At 43.5% G+C, this 18,789-nt stretch overlaps 1 protein-coding gene across 1 annotated transcript; it reads left to right on the top strand.

Annotated features, from left to right (window-relative positions):
* Nucleotides 1-4,170: 4,170 nt before the first annotated feature.
* CFL2 (cofilin 2) lies at nucleotides 4,171-9,704 on the top strand. The gene is made up of 4 exons (XM_048949089.1): nucleotides 4,171-4,298; nucleotides 5,540-5,847; nucleotides 5,934-6,010; nucleotides 6,102-9,704. Exons 1-4 carry the CDS (start codon nucleotides 4,296-4,298, stop codon nucleotides 6,212-6,214), a joined length of 501 nt encoding a protein of 166 aa, XP_048805046.1. The 5' UTR covers nucleotides 4,171-4,295; the 3' UTR covers nucleotides 6,215-9,704.
* Nucleotides 9,705-18,789: the final 9,085 nt, after the last annotated feature.

Genomic DNA, 18,789 nt, shown 5'->3' with positions numbered 1-18,789 from the left:
AAAGTGTGGCAGGGGCACCAAGCCCCCTGCCCTGCTGCTGAGAGTGGCACAGCTTCACGAGTGACCTCAGCAGCTCAGGGAATGGAGACACAGTGCCCATTGGGTGGGGAGACTTTGTTAATAATTGCAATAGGGAGCTTGCAGGCACTGCAATATAAATGCTACAATTAGTATAAGTGGAAAAAAAAAAAAAAAGAAAGAAGTAATCTTTACCACGGAATGAAGGTTTTCTTAAAAACAAACAAACAAAAAAAGATGGTAATGGTGTCAGTGTTGAATAATTGATACACAGCCAATGAATGATCGAACAAATCCTTCCTTACCTGGGACTGTGTTGTGAATTTGTCTCAACTGTGAACAAGAGGCAGCAGGAAGAGAGATGTGGGAAGAAATTACTCCTGGGAAAAAGGCATTTTGTCAGGCATATGGGCACTTATGAAGGCTACTGGGATAAACAGAAGTTACTTCTCTTAGCACTGTAAATGTGCAAGGCTGTATGAATGTAGAACGTGGTAATTACTTAGAAATCATTTTTTATCTTGTGTATATTCATGAATAGTGCTGAGCAAAGTTTCCCTTTGTATTAGATTTTGGGTGTCTTTTTTGGTTTTGTTTACCATTTTTCTGCCATTAGTTTCTCTCGAAGGAGGATTTTTCATTTCCTTCTTTGATATATTTAAACATTGTCACATGTAGTGGCATGAAATGATGTCACTACAGGGCAACCCATTTTTATTAAATCTGTCCTGCCTATGGGCCACTGGCTGGCCAGTGGGAGCCTGGGGCCATGACCCACCAGCAGGATTTAGGCCCCAAGAGAGCAGCTGCCTCTGAGAGCATCAGCTGCTGCAGCCAGCGCGCCGGAACGGACTGAACTTTGCACTGACTTCAACTGAGTGCTGAGACTTTCTGTTACTCCAGCAAACACCCACACAAATTTCTCTGCCTTCTGTTTACAGCTCTCTTCATGAAGGTGGGTTGTCAGCATCCGAAGGGATCTGAAGTCTGACAGCAGAACTCAACAGGTCTCTGAGCTGAACCTGTAGGCGTATAGCCCCACTTTCTTCTATCTCAAATGAATTATTTTATGAAGCTTAATCACTTAATTAAGGATCTTAATTACTTTTGTGACCTCTATCCTTCTGCCAGATTTAACTCAGACAAGCTCAGAAGTTGAGTTATGGGGCCAAGGAGCAGCCCAGGTGATGGCAGGGACATGGACGAGGCCCGGTGCTGGCCTCACCTCTGCAGGAAATTGGCTGGAATGGCACTGCTGAGCTCAGTGACACAAGAGGAGCAGAGAGCGCAAAAGCAAAGGGCTCTGATTTAAGAGAGCCTGAATGCAGAAGGCAGCTCTTTTCATTATGATTATTTCATGCCAATGAGCACCCAGGAGCGGAACCCAAATGAGCAGTGCCTTCTGCTTCACCATGAGTCACTGCCTCTGTCCACAGAGGGTGAGGGGGACATGGAGGTTTCCACAGAGGCGTGTGCTCAGCACAGCATGTCACTGCATTGCAGGGCTATTTCGGTGGGGCCTGGTGGGATGTAGGCCTTGTGGCACCTGGGCAGTGAAACCTTTACACAGCATGCAAACCTAAACGGTCTGCATGCTGCCAGACCAGACATGGGGACCAGAGGAATAGCAGCTTTGTCCCAAAGTGCTCCTGCAATACGTGTTTTTTTTCCTTCTTGTTATTATTGTTTTTGGCTGGTTATCAGTCATTTCTGTAGCCTCCCAGGGTCACCACTGGACTCCATCACAAGTTTCTGTTCTGCTGGCTGTTATCAGGAGTACAACACTCATTTTCTTGAAAATGAGAAGCCCATCTGTCTACTTCTGACCTCTGTGACTGTTAAACTTGTTTATCTCTCATTGATTTCTATGAAGGCATAAACTTGTTTATCATAGATTTCTATAAAGTCGCAGAATACCCCCTCTTTAATCCCTTTCAGCACTCTGGTGACTTCCAGGTATAGTCAGGGCCCTGGGGCAGCACCCACCAGCCTGGAGGCCAGAGTTAGGCACCTGATGAGGTGAGCAGAACAATGAGCACTGTGCCTCATTATTCAGTTTCCATGGCGGTGAGCAGGAGGTGAGTCATGCCTGATTTTGATTTGTCATCCTTGGAGCCTCAGCCCAGCTGTGTGGCTTTGGGACCGGTGACTTCCACCCCTTGCTGTCTGTGCCTCAGTGTGGGATAGTGGGGCTCTGTTCAAGTGGGGAAGGTGTCCTGTGGAGGCATAAGACTGGGGAACTTTGGTGGGTTTGTACAAGTGTAGGAGTGGCCAGCTGAGGCCACAGCAGTGTTGGGATTTAGTGGCAATGCAGGATGTGCTGCATACGTGCCTGACTAAATCCATTTTCAAATGCTATGAATCCCTTCCTGCTGTTTTCCCGGTGGCCTCCTGGCATTGGGAGCAAGGACACAGAAGGGCACGTGCCACGAATACTGACACACTACGGTGTCTCAAATGGGTTTGTGATTCACCAAGCCATGCTGAGCAGCTGGAGTTCACCAAAGCCTGAAAAGCTGTGCGGGAGACATCCTAAAATGGGGCTGAAGAGATGGTTTCATTGGACTTACATTGTTGTAAGTCAACCATAAAACTGCATCTGGAGAATTATCCATTTTAGGAGCTGTGCTGTTATTTCCCATAAATTTTCACCTATCCTACCTAATTACTTGTATGATCAAAAGCACGTGTTGTATTTGAAAACTGAATTGTGTTATGGATTACACAAAATGCAATTATGCAGTACCAGCCCTCTTCCTGGGTCTGACGCTGCTGGCAGCACAAACAAAGGAGTGGCTGTCGGCTGGAACAAAGTGGCAGCAGAGCTGCTGTCTTTGGCTCTGTGTTGGCAGGGACTGCACGGATGTGAGGGGCTGGAGCCATAGTGCATCTATAGGGTAGTGGCCTTAAGGCTGATGGGCCACATTTTGGATCTCACTGAGTTCAATTCAGGTCTGAACTCTGAAATCAGAGAGGGCAGGATGTGACACATCATGTCAACATGATGGCATGTGGTAGTGGAGGAAGGGGGGGGGGAAACCTACACATCACACAGCACTGTATGAACATACCCATCTGTACACATACATATACCAGTTTGGTGCACTGAGACACCATTAGCAGCTCAGGTGCTTTGGGGAGCTGGGTGCTCATGCACACTGCTGGGTGGATCCTGCCTGCCCAAGAGCACTGGGCTGCCACACAACAGCTCATGGGTTAAGAGCTGCATCATCCCCTCACCTTGCTGTGCTGGAGACACAAAGGTCCACGTCTGGTGTGCCGTGCCTGACCCCTGCCTGACCCAACACAGACAAGTGGCACGCTCCCAGGAGGGCCGTTCCTTCTTGTTTTCCTAGAAGCCACCTTCCTATCTTTTAATACTACTCCTTCACCCCTGCACGCTGCGCCCTGCCCCGCCGTATCAGCGGTTCTTTCAGACACCTCTCTGTGCTGCCAGGAGGTGCTGTCCCCGTGCCAGGCCACCCAGATCTGTGCTCACAGACAGACGACAGCCACAGCTGCAGCACAACTCCCATTCAGAGTGGAATAAGGAGACGGCAAACGGCATCAATAACACATGCCCCTTGCGTGGCGTGCAGAGCCCAACCGCGGGCCACGTCGGGCACGGCAGCGATGCGAGGGACAGTGACTGCCGAGCGACACAGAGTACCTGCGCTGAGCGCGGCCGCTCGGAGCGAGCCGCACTGCGGGGCAGCGGCTGCGCTCAGCCTCCAGGAGCCCGACCGCCACCGTGACCCTGCCGGGCGGCGCGGCCATACGTCTCGGTACTTGATGTCCACATTACGGCAGCGAACGGGCGGCAGGGCGGGCCCCGGGGGGAGCCAGGCGGCAAGAGAAGGCCGCGTCCAGACTGCCTCACCGGGCCGCCCACTCGGCCGGGCCTCGCCAGCACAGGGGGCCGGCCAGGCAGCGCGCGGGGCTGCGGGCGGGGGCGCGCGAGTAAACGGAGGCGCGGGCAGTCGGGCTAGAAGGGGAAGCACGGCTTCCTCCCGCCGCCTCTGGGCCCTTTCCCGCGAGGGGCGGCCCGGCGGGCCCCGGCTGCGGGCGCCGAGAGCCGGGCGGGGCGGGCCGGGCCGGGCCGGGCCGATGGCACGTGGTGGCGGAGCTGCCCATGTGACCGGCCCTCCCCGGCCGCCGCGGCTCATCCCCCGCCCGGCCCGAGTCCCCGCCCGCCTCGCCCCCAGCGCAGCGCAGCGCTCTCCTGCGCGCAGCAGCCCCGCACCGCAGGCAGCCGCCGCCGCCCCGGACCCGGCGCCATGGTAAGGGCGGTGCGGCGCGACCGGGCGGGAAGGCGGCCCCGGGGCCGAGAGGCCGAGCGGGCCCGGCGCAGCGCGCTCAGACCCCGCGGCCTCCGGCGGCCATTTTAGTCTAATTTTAGCCTGGTGCGGGGGGAAGGGGCGGTGGGAGCGGCCCCGGGGCGGCAGCGGGCGGCGGGACCGAGGGCCGGCGGCGGGCGGCGGGGGCGACTTTCCCCGCGGCCGCCCAGGCGGCGTCCGTTCGTGCGTCCGTGTGCCTGCGCGCCGAGGCCGGGCGGGCCGCTGGGAGGAAGCTCCCGGAGGGCTGTGTCCCGCCGGGCCCGGGGCGCTACCGCAGCCGACGGGGCCAGGCCGGGCCGAGCGGGATCGCGGCGGGGCCGCGGTGGCGGGGCCGGGCGGGGATGCGACGCGCTGCGGCCGGGCGGGCGGCGAACAAAGCGCGGCGGCAGGCACGGCTCCTCGGGACAAAGCCGCCGCCCCGTGCACCTGCCCGCACCCAGCGCTCGGGCCCAGATGCAGGGGTTGCTCTGAATGCAAGGACGCTGCGGATGTGCTTTCTGGCTCGGGAGTGACTGTTCCGCGGGTTTGTTTTTCACCGTGAGCTGCCCGCTCGCCCCGTCAGCGTTTTGTTTTCTTACTGCTATGGGTTTGGGGTCTGACGGCTTGGTAGCGTTACAGGAGCCGCACGCGTTGTAACCCCGCTTTGCTCGGGAAGAAATAGCGATTGGAGAACACTGGCGGTGCGAAATAGAATTGGGGAGTTGTTAAAGCGCGGTGTCGGGGCTGACACAATGCAGAAAGCATCTCTCCTGCTTGTGGAGCCTTACATCACCCAGCAAAATGAGAGTCATGACAGTGCTGGCTGCAAACCACTGCCGTAGCGTTTGTTCCATCACAGAAACCCACCCTGGCCCCAATCTACAAACTCCCGCGTCCAGCTCCCTCCCCGCCCCCGGGTGCACGATCAGGTAATGGAAAAGTGTGGGAGCAGTGCGGGTGTGCGGTCGTCTAGAAGCACTGCCTGGAATTAAAGCGATGCTGTGTGGACAAGGTTTTCACCTCCTTTATGTCCTCTGCACCAGTCCTGCAAACGCGACCAACCTCGCAGTGCGCTCAGATTGAGCACAGTGTTTTTATTGCTACAGGGGCAGGTGGAGTTCTTTATCTGTTGCTGTGGGCTGTTGCGTTGCTTAGCGAATGTTAATTTTTGCTGTTTAAATTATTCCTTTGATCTCATTTTACAGGCTTCTGGAGTAACAGTGAATGATGAAGTCATAAAGGTTTTTAATGACATGAAAGTAAGAAAATCTTCAACCCCAGAAGAGATTAAAAAAAGAAAGAAAGCTGTTCTCTTCTGCTTAAGTGATGACAAAAAGCAAATAATTGTAGAGGAGGCAAAGCAGATACTGGTCGGTGACATTGGAGATACTGTGGAGGACCCCTATACAGCCTTTGTGAAGTTGCTACCATTGAATGATTGCCGATACGCTTTGTACGATGCCACATATGAGACAAAGGAATCTAAGAAGGAAGACCTGGTATTTATATTCTGGTGTGTAGAAGCAAAGCTTGCAGTTAAATTCAAATATGCGTGACTTAACACTGGTTGGTTGAATAACTGTTTTTCCTCCTTTAAAGGGCTCCTGAAAGTGCACCTTTAAAGAGCAAGATGATCTACGCAAGCTCTAAAGATGCCATTAAAAAGAAATTTACAGGTATGGACCTAAAAGTGTCTTGGTTGTGAGTCCCAATACTGTTCAGATGCTGAGGTTCTCACAAATACCCCGTTATCCATCTGTCTTTCAGGTATTAAACATGAGTGGCAAGTAAATGGTTTGGATGATATTAAGGACCGTTCAACACTCGGAGAGAAACTGGGAGGCAACGTGGTAGTTTCACTTGAAGGAAAACCCTTATAAAAAGACAGACAAGTGCCATCTGGATCTAAGGAGCTTCCATTTCTGCAGCTCGTTCAATTGGAATAGTATTAGTCTCCCTTTCTCCTTCCCTCCTCAAAAATAAGTCCCTTCCCTTCTGCCCCTGAAGGAGATGTCATTGTTAAGCAGTCTACCAGTGATTGCCATTAGACTGTTTAATCCTGGTAGTTTTATGTAGGATCCAAGGAATGCTTTCACGTCATACTCTTAGCCAAAACTGACGCTGCATGCATTCCTTGCCACATGTACAATGAATGTGATAGTTAATGTGAATAGTCTAGCAGACAGCAAAGGGTAAGCTAATTGAATGCCTTGAAAGTATTGTCCACTGGTGGGATGGTAGACTCTATACAGTATTACTTACAGTTGCACTTGATTGCAGTTCCATGAGGCTCTTGTGCATTCATACACCTCACCTGCCTTGACAAGCCTATTTTTGTGACATGGCAGCACACAACACTATGCATTTAAAGCACTTTTTTGTAATATGTTTGACCCGCCCCCCCCCCCAAAGGAATGCCAATTCAGTTGCTGTAACTGTGTCATCAAATTATTGTAGTACCTCAGTTTCATTCCTGTTACATGCATATCTTTATAAATGAAGTAGCTGTTACGATGCCTTTTGTTTTCCATTGAATGTACACTACTGAACAGGAGTAGAGGTTATCTGTTTACCATGTGAGTCTTGAAACACTAAAGTTTTGTAAAACATTGGTCATGATGGCAATTTCTGTATTAAAAAGAGCCTTAAATGGAACATTGTTTTTGAGATCAAAAACTGGCCACGTTGCAATAAAACTTGTGGCTTATTACAGAATGTTGCCTTGTTTTCATTGGAAAATATAGTTTTTAAGTATGTTTAATTTAAGCATATTTCAAATAACTTCTGTGGAAAGTATTGTAAAGATAAACAATCATTAATCTCATCATAACTAGTGCAAGTTTTTCATTCCTAATCATGATTTAGGCACGGCTTTACAATACTTCGTGGCACTATTCCGATCGTTTGGTAAAGGACCTATTCCTAGTTTACCGTAAAAGCAGCTGCTGCTGCTAGAGACTATTAGATTCCATGAAACACTTGTGTCAGAAACTTACAAGTACTGAGGAATTAACCATGCAGTGTGTTTCGTACCTGAATGCTCTTAAAGTTCTACATGTCGGAGTAAAACCTTACATGGTATCTTGCAGCTCTCTGTTTCGGTAAGATGGTGTGTAAAGACGGTTATATGTAATGTGGGATACAGGTTGGTGAAGTTTTTGCTTCTTAAGCGTTATTACAGTTAGCACTGACTCGGTACAAGAAGTATCCTCGATGAACTGTTCTGCTTGTTAACTTCTATGTAAATAGAACTGGAAAGTGTTTGCCACTACTGAGGCTTGCACTGGGGACATGTTTTGGCTGAGAGCCAGATAATGCTCTCCTTATAGAGAATTTGATCTGCTCTGTGTGAGCAATCCTCCGCTAGCCAGAGCTATTTATGGCAAACACATGCTTTTGTATCTTGTCATCGTTATCCACAAATGGCAAAACTGGACATGATTCTGCTGGTATGCGTAAAGGCACTCTGTTAGGCAGCCAGTCACAGCTGAAATGTACGTGCTGCCAGAAGGAATGCTCTTTATCATTACCTTATTTTAAAAAGTTGGTGGAGTAGAACTGAGGAGCTCTTAGATATTGGCCCTTGACTTTCAATTCATAGCCCCCTTTTTGTAACAAGAAGCAGATAATCATCAACTTCTTTTTTTTTTTAAAGTTTGAATAAATGAAGATACTGTGTTTAGGCTTTCTTGTCCTGTAGAACTTTAAGACTTTATTTCAGGCTTCTGGCTGTCCTTACGACTTGCACGCCTCATTGTGTTGGCTGTTCTCCATAGGCTAAACTCGACTAGAATTTAACTAAAAAGGCATGACAACCACTGACTTACTAAGTGTATCAATGAGTCTTGGTTTTGTTCTACAAAATTCTCCTTTCAGGAATCTTTTAAGGCTGAGAAGTAACTGATGGTATGCATGTTGTCTACTTAAAAAGCATCACCTTTTTATTCCTCAAATTAGTCTTTTATTTCTGATTACTCACATTGCGTGCAAAGCCCAGTTTAATGTAAAAATCTACTTCGTTCTTTATGTTTGACTTGAGTTCAGCATAATGAAATAATCATTTTAACTGATTTTCACAAGGTGGTTTCTTTAGAAAAAAAGCCAAAACTGAAAATGTTAAATTTTAATAAACAATTTGAATCTCATTCTAGACAGTAAAGTTTTATTGTTTTTGTTTGTTTGTTCGTTTGTTTTTTGTTGTTTTGTTTTTTTTTTAAGCAGTACTGTGTTTAAATTTAATGTGTGTCTCTCCTGCAAACAGTCTGGAAAGATGTCTGTGGCTTCTGAACTGAATATTATTATTTTTTTTAAACTAGCTTATATGTATATACACTCAGTCCAAGTAGATCTAAAATTGAAGCACAAACTGTATTGATGTGAGATTCAAAGCTACCAAACCAAGTTTTGGATCAGAAAGGATCAGCCTGCCTTCAGTTAGTTCTTGAAATGACTGACGGATGCGAGGTCCAATTCACATGGCTTGCTTTTTTTTAAAAAAAAGAAACAAACAATAAAGTGCTACAGAACTGTTACTGCTTGAATTATAAAACAGATGAGAGACAGCTGGCATCTGCTCCAAAATGGTTTGTCAGCTGTTGTTTTCTGTCATTATGCAAAATGGTGAGGGCCTCATTGTGATCGAGGAGTAGAGAAAAATCCTCTCAAGTTGAATATCTTCTGTGTATCTCGATGTAGACATGACTTTTGGGTATCTTGGCTTCAGTTACTTTATTGATAAACATTAAATAAAATTTTCATGAGCATAGCATGCGCAGAAATGGCATTTTTCTTCTAAGAGATAGTTCAAAACCAGCGGTTGTTTTGTTTTGATTTGGTAAATCCTGGAAAAGGTATAGACATACAGGCCTGATTTCTCTGACAAAGGAAATCAAGCCCCCAACTGGGGTGAGTAGGTGATGTTTGTGATTGTGGCTATTTTGGAAATGCAAAGTTTAAATTTGTAAGGACTTCAGTGTAAGAATCATTCCCAGTCAGCTCCTTAAGCAGGCTTTGAGTATGGTCAGTAAAAACCCAGAGTCCATTTCTCTGAGCAGAAGAGTCTCTCTCTGCTGTGTAATTCCCTCCGAACCCACAGCGTACTACAGCATAAGTCAAATTGCCACAAGCTGATAACAAGTTTTACTCTCTTATGCCAATTCCAGTATAAACCAAATTTTCATGTCTGCCTATTTTCATAAACTTGTAAGTTCCCCTTAGTTTGTGGTGGAGAGTTAACGATTGTAGAGTGAAAACATGGCACTAATGGTGGATGAAGGATCATCAATGTAGCACCTGTCTTTAAGTATTGAATTTCTTTAAAATATTTCTGATTTTGAAAACCTGGTATAAATAAAATTAATTTAAATGTCACCAGATGTGAGTGAGTTTTGTGTTCTAGGCTACGCTAATTGGTTTAGATGTTGTCTTTGGATTGGGAGTAATTCAAGCAATGCAGAAGGGCACATTGTGGAGTAAATGCGTTGTACCAGGCATTTTTGTAACAGATTTCACCTGCAGCCCACTCAGTACAGCAACCAGCTATTGCAAAACGTAAGTGTAAAGAAATACTTGGTGGATAGATGCTGAATAGCCTTTTTCTCTGTATTGGATCTTGGGTTGTATCTTCAGAAAATTAGATTTTTTTGTTTGTTTTTGAAGTTAGTAAAAACTCAGTGCTGACAAGTCTGTTTTAATACTTTAGAGAAAGTGGGTTATTGAAATATAGAAGAGGTGACTGTGAAGCACACACACAGTGATGAAAATTGACAGTGGTGTCTCTACTGTTAATGGAAATTTTCTTATATCTAGGAGCAGCTTAAAGGGAGAGGAGTCAATCTTGTGAACAAATCTCAATAACTAGTTGAGAAGCAGCTTCATGAGATTACCTGGTAAAGACTTAATTTTACTCAGTGATTTAGCAATTTTTTTAGCACTTACCTGACACAAGCTTTCTGTTGTGGTTGTTTAGGGGATATATATGAAAATAAGCATTAATGGTGAGTGAAAGTTCTCTTAGATTCATAATTAATTTTATATACATTACTGCTTAGTTAGAAATGGAAGATTTTTTTTACCTATTCTCATATCTGTTGTTGGACGTTCTATTTAACTCACATATACTGCTGTTTACTGTACTGCTGACTTCTGCCAATGCTATCTAAAAAATTACTGTAGTGAAAAGTCAAAGCCTTTGATAGCTGCAATATTCCAACTGATAACATCACTCACAGTGTTTATTTCATGTTATAACTGTCTTTCTATATCGTAACACAGCAAAAATTTGCTGCACTGTGCTGAAAGTAATTTTGACGCTGCCTTTTCAGTGCCCCATTGTGGGTTAGCATTTCTACTGTCAGATTGGCTTAATAGTTTCTTAGAAAACTAATGATTGGAGAAGGAATTGAAGGTGCTGATTGTCTTTAAAAGTTTCTGAGTGTCAATTCAAATGATAAGGAAAAAACCCACGCAAGCTGTTTCCCAGTGTTAGGTTAATTTTTTATTCTTGTGTGACCAGGCTTAGGAACGTGTGTGGCTGCAATCATGCCTCTCCTCTCCCACTTCTTTATTTTTAAAAACAGCTGTGTCACTGCAAATCCCTGCCATCTGCCCACCATCTTCTGTAAAGCTGTACAAACAATCTCCGCTTGTACCTTTTAGTACCTATTTTTCCTCACTTGCCTGTGATTGTACAGATCTGATTTAGAGAAAGCAAATGCTGTAATATTATGCTGCTCAAAAGCTTTTCTATTATGCAGAAAGTTAAAAGCATCAGTTACTCTCTGGCGAGCACAGCTGCAGGGTATAGATGGGCTTGAAAAAGAGATGTGATTTTGAGAACCGGTTTAGAGAGCCTTATTTGCGTCTGCTTCCTTTTACTGGCAGCATGGCTTTCATCTCTGACCTTCTATTAAGGCTGATGCGAGAACTAAGCTTTTCTTTCATTTTAGCTGTTTCAACAGAAAATTGAAAGTGCATGTAGCAAACAAGGTACAGAGAAGCAGAGGAAGATTTAGAACAAGCAGTTTTTCTTAGAGACCTGGATAGCTAAAGAAAAAAACAAGAAACAAAACACGTGTGTTACAGCAGAGGATTGTTTTTTCCTTTTAATTTCAACATGAGCTTTCAACTGTAAAAGCTGACTTATGTTATTGTTTGCTTTGCCGAAATAGACTGATTCCTCAATGCTTCTAAGCCATGACATATGAACATAAACTCTGTATCAAAGTAAAATTTATTTTAGCCCTGCAAATATGAGGCCATGCATAATTGAGATTTTGGTCGGTGCTAATTTATAGATGGTGCATTTGAACATTCCCTTTAAAACATGTATTTTGTTGGTTCTGCCAAATGCAATAGTTAAGCTATGACACTGGGCATTAGAATGAAAATAGCTCTTAATTAGGTAATTGCAGGTGACAAATATAATTCGCAGTCATATTTTAGACTCCTTAGCCCTGTTATTTAAGCACAACTTAGCCATGAAACACTTCCCAGTCCACAGCATTTGTTGCTTGCAAAATTTCTTTAATGAAGTGCAAAGTTTTAGCTCTTTGTTGACTACCCTGATGCAGAATCTGTCACTTGAAGGCTTTTATTCTTTTGCATTTCTGAATTCCCTTTGTAATGCTGCATTATTTCTCTGCATCCATACTGGAAAATCAGTTCCCAGAACTTTCCTTCTGAGTAACCAGAATTCCTAAACAGTATTTATTCTGTGTGACTAAAGTGGAAAGGCATCTTGTAGAACACCCATAGGAAACAAATGCATGGCATTAGCCTACGTGGCCACTGAATGTGTCTCTTCCTACGTCTCTTCCTGCCCACCTTTAGCTGCTGCTTGGTCCTGGCGGCAGTGTCACCCCATTCAGGTTGGCGTGCAGCAGCCCAGCTCAGACAGCATGTGGAAGCTGAACAGAATGTCTTATTTCTATTTAGGTAAAGACTTTACCAGCTGGCTGAATGCCTTGTTTGCTGGTAATGCTGGGTGGAACAGCTACCATGGTCACACTGATAAACACTTCCTTTATTTTTTTTCCTCCTTTTTTTTTTTTTTTTTTTAACCTGTTCTGTCAAAACCTGGCTTTGATTCTAGCCACTTTTATAGATTTACTTCAAGAGATGAAGTAATTTGAAGCATCTTTGGAACAAGCTATATTTAGATATATAACCTTTCAATAATTCTCATAGTTGCTTTATTCTCATTATTATTATTTTAATTCAATCACTTCAACTGTGTTATGATTTTAACTGCCTAGTTCACTGCTGCCAGCGTAGTACTCACAAAACATTGCACACAGCATTTAGAAGTTGACATTGTCGAAATAAGTAGTAATGTAGAACAATTTTAATGCAATAACCTGGTGCCAGTTTTGCAAGGAGAATAACTTAAAACTTGAACCTGTCTTTCAGTGGGCTCCGGGCTGAGCGTCTGCCACATATCTTCATGGTGGGTTTGGAATGTGTTGGAGTACTGGGTCACAGCAGTTGGTTTACTTTCTTGCATAGCTGGATATATTATCAATGCTGGGATGCATTGAGTTTGCAGTGGTATAAATGTCTAACCTTTAATCTCCTTTTTCATTCTGAACGTAATGGACAGGATGCAATTACAGCTTTTGTCTTCTGGTATTATAGTCATCCATTTCAGCTATTAATTTTTTTTTCTTCCCATTTTTACTGTTAGGGAATATCATAGCATTATGCAGCATATGGCTAAAACACAGCACTGAAATGTGGTCACAGTTTTCAACTGCTGTGGCTGTTGTAGCAGATACAGAATGTTATCTTGTCAAACTTGAATTGTGCATGTGTTCTGGTAGGCTCTGGGAAGGAGCTGTAGTGTGAGTAGCTGGCACTTTGCTCTGTCACTGTGACATCTGTCAGGTGTAATCCCTGGTGACTGGAAAAGGGAAAATATCACTGCCATTTTCAAGAAAGGGAGAACAAAAGACACAGGGAACTACGGGCTGATGAGCCTCATGTCAAGACCATGGAGCTATGTTAAGGCACAGATGAAACAAGGAGGTGATCTGAGACTGCCAGCTCAGCTTCACCAAGGACAGATCATGTCTGATCAATCTGGCAGCTTTGTACAGTGGAGTGATGGCATTGGTGAACAAAGGAAGAACAACTGGTGTCATCTACCTGGACTTCTGCAAGGCTGTTGACATGGTTCTACACCACATCCTTATTCCTAAGTTGGAAAGAGATGGATTTGAAAGCTATTGGGTGGATAAAGAATTGGTTGGATGGACACAGCCAGTGGGTCGTAGTTGACAGATCTGTGTCTAGGCAGAGGCTGGTCATTAGTTATGTCCCCCAGGGGCCTTTCTTGGGATCAGTGCTTTTCAGCACCTTTATCAATGACCTAGGCAATGGGATTGAGCGTATCCTCAACAAATTTGCTAATTATATGAGGCTAGGCGGTGCAGTTGATAAGGCAGAAGGAAGGGATGCCTTCCAGAGCAACCTGGACACAATCAAGGAGTGGGCCCAAGAGAATACAGTGATGTCACAAGGCCTCACACAAGGCCAAGTGCAAGGTGTTGCACTTGGATAAGGGCAATCCCAGACATGAGTACAGACTGGGAGAAGAACCCATTGAGATCAACTCTGTGGGGAAGAACTCGGGGCTCCTGATGGACAAAAAGCTGGGCATGACGCAGAAGATCCATTGCAGCTTGGAAGGCCAGTGGTACTCTGGGCTGCATCAAAAGAGGGGTGGCCAGCAGAGAGAGGGTGGTGATTGTCCCGCTCTACTCTGCCCTTGTGAGGTCCCATCTGCAGTACTGTGTCCAACCCTGGGCTCCCAGCACAGGAGAAATGCGGAGCTGTTGGAGCAGGTCCAGAAGAGGGCCGTGAAGATGGTCAGAGGGCTGAAGCACCTCTCCTACGAAGAAAGGTTGAGGGAGACGGGCTTGCTTAGCTTGCTGAACAGAAGGCTCAGGGGAATCTCATTGTGGCCTTCCAGTACTTGAAGGGAGCTTACAGACTGGAAGTGGACAAACTTCTTGCATGAGCAGATAGTGACAGGACAAGGGGTAATGGTTTTAAACTAAAAGAGGGAATTGCATTAGATGTTAGGATGTTTACTTAGAGTGTGGTGAGTCACTGGCACAGGCTGTCTAGAGAAGCTGTGGATGCCCCATCACTAGCAGCATTCAAGGCTGGGCTGGATGGAATACTGGGCAGCCTGATCTAGTGGCTGCAACTCTTCCTGTGGCACTGGGTTGGAAAAAGGTGGTCGTTAAGGTCCCTTCCAACCTAGAACATTCAATGACCTTGCTAACATCATGGGACTATGTACATTCTAGGCTTTCTTTTTCTTGTGTATTTTACAATGCTGTACTAATATGCTTTAGAAGTCAGAGCAATTGACAACTCGGTACATCTTCCAGGACTGTAGGATTTCTGTTGCTACTGCTGCTAATAGTTGAAAGGCAAAACTGAGATATTTAACAAAATAAATGATTAAATAAATATTAAAAAAATTATGCACACCAGAGTCAAGAAGTATATGTGTTTAGCTGCAGTCATCTTGTGCACAAATAACAGTACTATAAAAATATACAAAGTATATTTAAAACTAATAGCATTTTAGAATTTCACTTTAAGAGCTTTATTCTTTTTTTAAATGGTGTTAATAAGCAGATTTTCTACTGTAATAGTAAACTGTGGAAAGACATTGTTTCTCTTTACATCAGCATCTTACATAGTGTGCAAATACAAATCCTCTCAAATTCTTCTTAATATAGTGTTTGGATCACATTCAGTAGTTAATGGACAAGAACACAGTATTATTGTAAGTCACATTTTATATTATGAATATGAAGATACTTTGAGTGGAAATGCAAATCTTGAATTATCAAAAGACATATTTGGGAAGGAATGATGTCACTTTTTAAAGCTTATAGTTTTCACTGCTAACAAGTATTTCTATGCTGTAAGTTGCTCGTTAAAATCTATTCTTTCTGTTTTTGTAGTTACTTGGTTTTGTTGTTGTTTCCCACACTACATTGTGTTTCAGTCTCATACAGACTGCACTGTATTGTTTAAAGGAAATGTACTGATCCTTTTCCATTGTCCTTGTTTTTTGTTTTGTTTTTAATTTAAATTGTCACTGTATTTGTGTGTCATCACCCCAATTTCAACAGAGAGAGTGTGTGCTGGAGTGCAATTCTTTTTATTTTTCCTTGTGCAGGCATAGTAGTTGAAGTGTTGGTGGGTTTTTCATTCTTTTAATATAAGATGCCACAAACAACGATTCTTAGGGTATAAATTGCAATTTTTTTTGTTAAAGTCAATTTAAATCACTGGTCTGTGGGATAAAGGAAAATATATAGGCAAAGTATTGTGTTTCTTAATATCTTCCCATAGACAAGTTGGAAATAAATATGCAGGAAGTTAGAAATAAATAAAGAAGCAGAGTATGATGAGCCTCAGGTTTATGTTTTTCAAGTTCAGCAATTTCTGCAGACTTCTATAAACCAGTGTCTGTTGTTGCTATTCAGCAGAATATCTTTGATGTGAGCTGAACGTAAGATTGTAGTTTATGCAGTCTCCTGTAAGAAAGAGCAAACAGTTTGACTCAGATTTATGGAGCTTCCTCTTTCTACAGGGATAGAATCACAATTAAAGAAAAAGGACACATGGGTTTGAGAGTATTCAAGAGTGTTCAGTGGGAATGAAATTATTATTGTAGTGTTTAATGCTGAAATAAGGATAGACCATCTCACAGATCTGGTGCCAGCATCTGTGAGAGACGATTAGTCAAATTACTTTGTGATATTAGTCTGAGTTCATTTTGTGCTGTTGTAAACTTGGAGCTCTCCAGAGAAACATAGAATAGAGCATTTATATCTGTAATGAGTATTTTGATGTTTTCACTTTTTTTTTTTTATAAGAGAGAGATTTATAACATGTTGAGTTATAGCTCTTCAACATCTTCTAAGTAGCTGAAAACTAAGGTTGATTATAGAAGCAGCCATTTCACTTATTCTATTTTGGGCGACTGCTGTGTTGTCAGGCTTATTTTCCCGTCTCTCAGGTGCAGTGTGAAAGAGTGCACAGAACACTGATGCTACAGTATCTGTGACCATGGAAGTTTAAACCAAAATAATAATAGTAACCTTACAAGTCATGCTGTCTGCAAGAGGAATAAGAAAATTTTCTTGGATCAGAATTTGTCATTTTGGTAAATAACACTTTGTTTCCACTTTGAACACGTGCGAATGTCCCATTGAGTCTTTCATTTATTTAAAGAGGAAAATGATCAAATTGAGCCCTCCTCCTCCCCTTGACTGCTTCCTGTGTCCCTTCTTCTCCAGAGCATTCCCCCACACCCTTGGCCTATGTTCAGAAATTTCTCACCTGCTTTCTCACCCCACTCCTCCCATTTCTCTTGGTACATCAGTTTTACCTGTTCTCATCACCTCTCATTTTGTTCCCTGCTATCTCCGGTTCTCTCCTGCTCCCCTGTATTACTGTTGTGTATTAAAAGCACACAGTAAACAGGAAAAAATCCCACTTTTGATCCAATGGCTGGTTTCTCATGTTAAAAGCATGTCACCTTATAAATTGTTCAAAGAGCTAACTTAACTTCAGTTTATCAAACTGTGGCAAATACTTTAGAATAGTGTCTCAAGATATTTGAACAGTTCCTCTATAGTCACAGTGTTTAACTTTGAAATGCAGGCTTGACCATTTAGATAGAGAGCTGCTATATTGGGTTATTTTATGCTTTTCTCAGTGCCAGATAGTTCAGCCTGAACTATCCTTTTCTTCAATCATTAAAAAAAAAAGACGTTTTCAGCCATTAGCTTTCACAAAAGCACTGTGTTCTTGCAGCATGGAGAGGTGCTATGGATACAGGAATGTATCTCCCACTGAATACTGAAGTTGTAGAAACAGATAGAAGTACAGTGTAGAAACAGTGTTTTGCAGTGTATATCAACACAGAAATATGAGAGTCAATTGCATGCAATTTGTTAAGACTGCATAGCTATATCAAGAAAATCTCTTTTATAAAATACATAGAAAACTGCCACGAGTGTATCACCAACTTACTATGAATGTATTACCAACTTGGTTATATATGTATGTACATACATGTTTGTGGAGGTAACCTTTTGTTACCAGAGCTTATATTAACATATTTTCATCTGCTTTGTTTTTGGAAAACTTTCATTATGCTTAATTCATCTCAAGTTTTTCTGTGCAGTCATAAGCATGAAAAACTGGCAGCAACACAGTGAGGATTTATTTCCTTTTCCTGATCTTAAAAAGAAAAGTTTGGGTAAAAGGATTATATTTAGGAAGGCCATCTGAGGGTGCTCTTCGACAACACAGCAAAGGCAAGTTAATGACGTATCTGAGGAGAAGAGGCTTCCTGCACAAGCCAGGCTTTGCGTTCCCCTGCGTTTCTCCTGGCTCTTATCCTTGCTGCACCGCACAGTGAATTCAGGAATTCACAACTCTCACTCATTGCAGAAAAGGTCAGGTTTATGCTTTTTTATCTAGGACTAATGTCTGAAATGTCTGAGATGTTTCTGAATCTTGCCTTGGACTGTACAGTTCACGACACAGTATGAGGGCTAACTCTGGAGAAGCTATACTTTGTGCTCTGGGAAGCTGCTGCGCTCCTGCAGGCTGTTCTCTGTTCCAGGCAGTGCTGGGCCAGTGTACTGCAAGCATCTTGTACAGTACACCCAATTCTTCCAGCAAGAATTGGACATTCTTTTTCAAATATCACACAGCTTTTATGTACATTCCCAATATACTTAACTTAGACCAGTGTTATGTTTGGGTCTGTGGAAAAAGACAAATAGTTCTCATGTCCTCGTACTTGTATCTGCCTGGCAAATCCCAGGTAAGAATCTTGATTGCCCAGTGATCACTTGTGTCGGTTTCTCAGCATGCATATATATATATAATATTATATTTATATAATTTCATATATTTATATATTTTTATATTATATATATTAAATTATATATATGCATGTGTGTAAATATATATATACATATATATACATACATATATACATGTATACATATATACATATATATATATATATATATACACACACATATATATATATATACCCTGCCTATTCTGCAGTACTCTGAGTACTGTAGACTGGACAGAGAAGTGGTGAGATTCAGCCCAGCACATCTCAGCTGCTGATAATGCTGCAGAAGATGCATAAACCCTTTAAAAGCTTTTAAAGTTTAATTTAAGCATAAAACTTGGAGTTGCGCCATGTCAAAATTGCACGTGCCTGGCTCCAGCCCTAGTTTCCTCCTTTCACTGCATTTTGCTGTGCCTTGGCCACTCTCTCACCATGAAGATCAGTGATATGAATTAACCAAATTCCACAGATTCTGAAGTGCTGACTAGGAGCACTGTGGAGGCTGGGACTCCTGCCATGCCACAGTCCTCCCAAGCACTCTGCATG

This window comes from Lagopus muta, chromosome 6 (genome assembly GCF_023343835.1).
Source record: "Lagopus muta isolate bLagMut1 chromosome 6, bLagMut1 primary, whole genome shotgun sequence".
In the NCBI taxonomy this organism is placed as follows: Eukaryota; Metazoa; Chordata; class Aves; order Galliformes; family Phasianidae; genus Lagopus; species Lagopus muta.
The sequence above is the reverse complement of the archived record's forward strand: the minus strand, read 5'-3'. Positions and strand labels throughout refer to the sequence as shown.

Coding starts and splice junctions, on each gene's coding strand:
- CFL2 (XM_048949089.1), top strand. Junction 5,848..5,933: donor GACCTGGTATTTATATTCTG/GTGTGTAGAAGC, acceptor CCTCCTTTAAAG/GGCTCCTGAAAGTGCACCTT. Junction 6,011..6,101: donor CATTAAAAAGAAATTTACAG/GTATGGACCTAA, acceptor TCTGTCTTTCAG/GTATTAAACATGAGTGGCAA.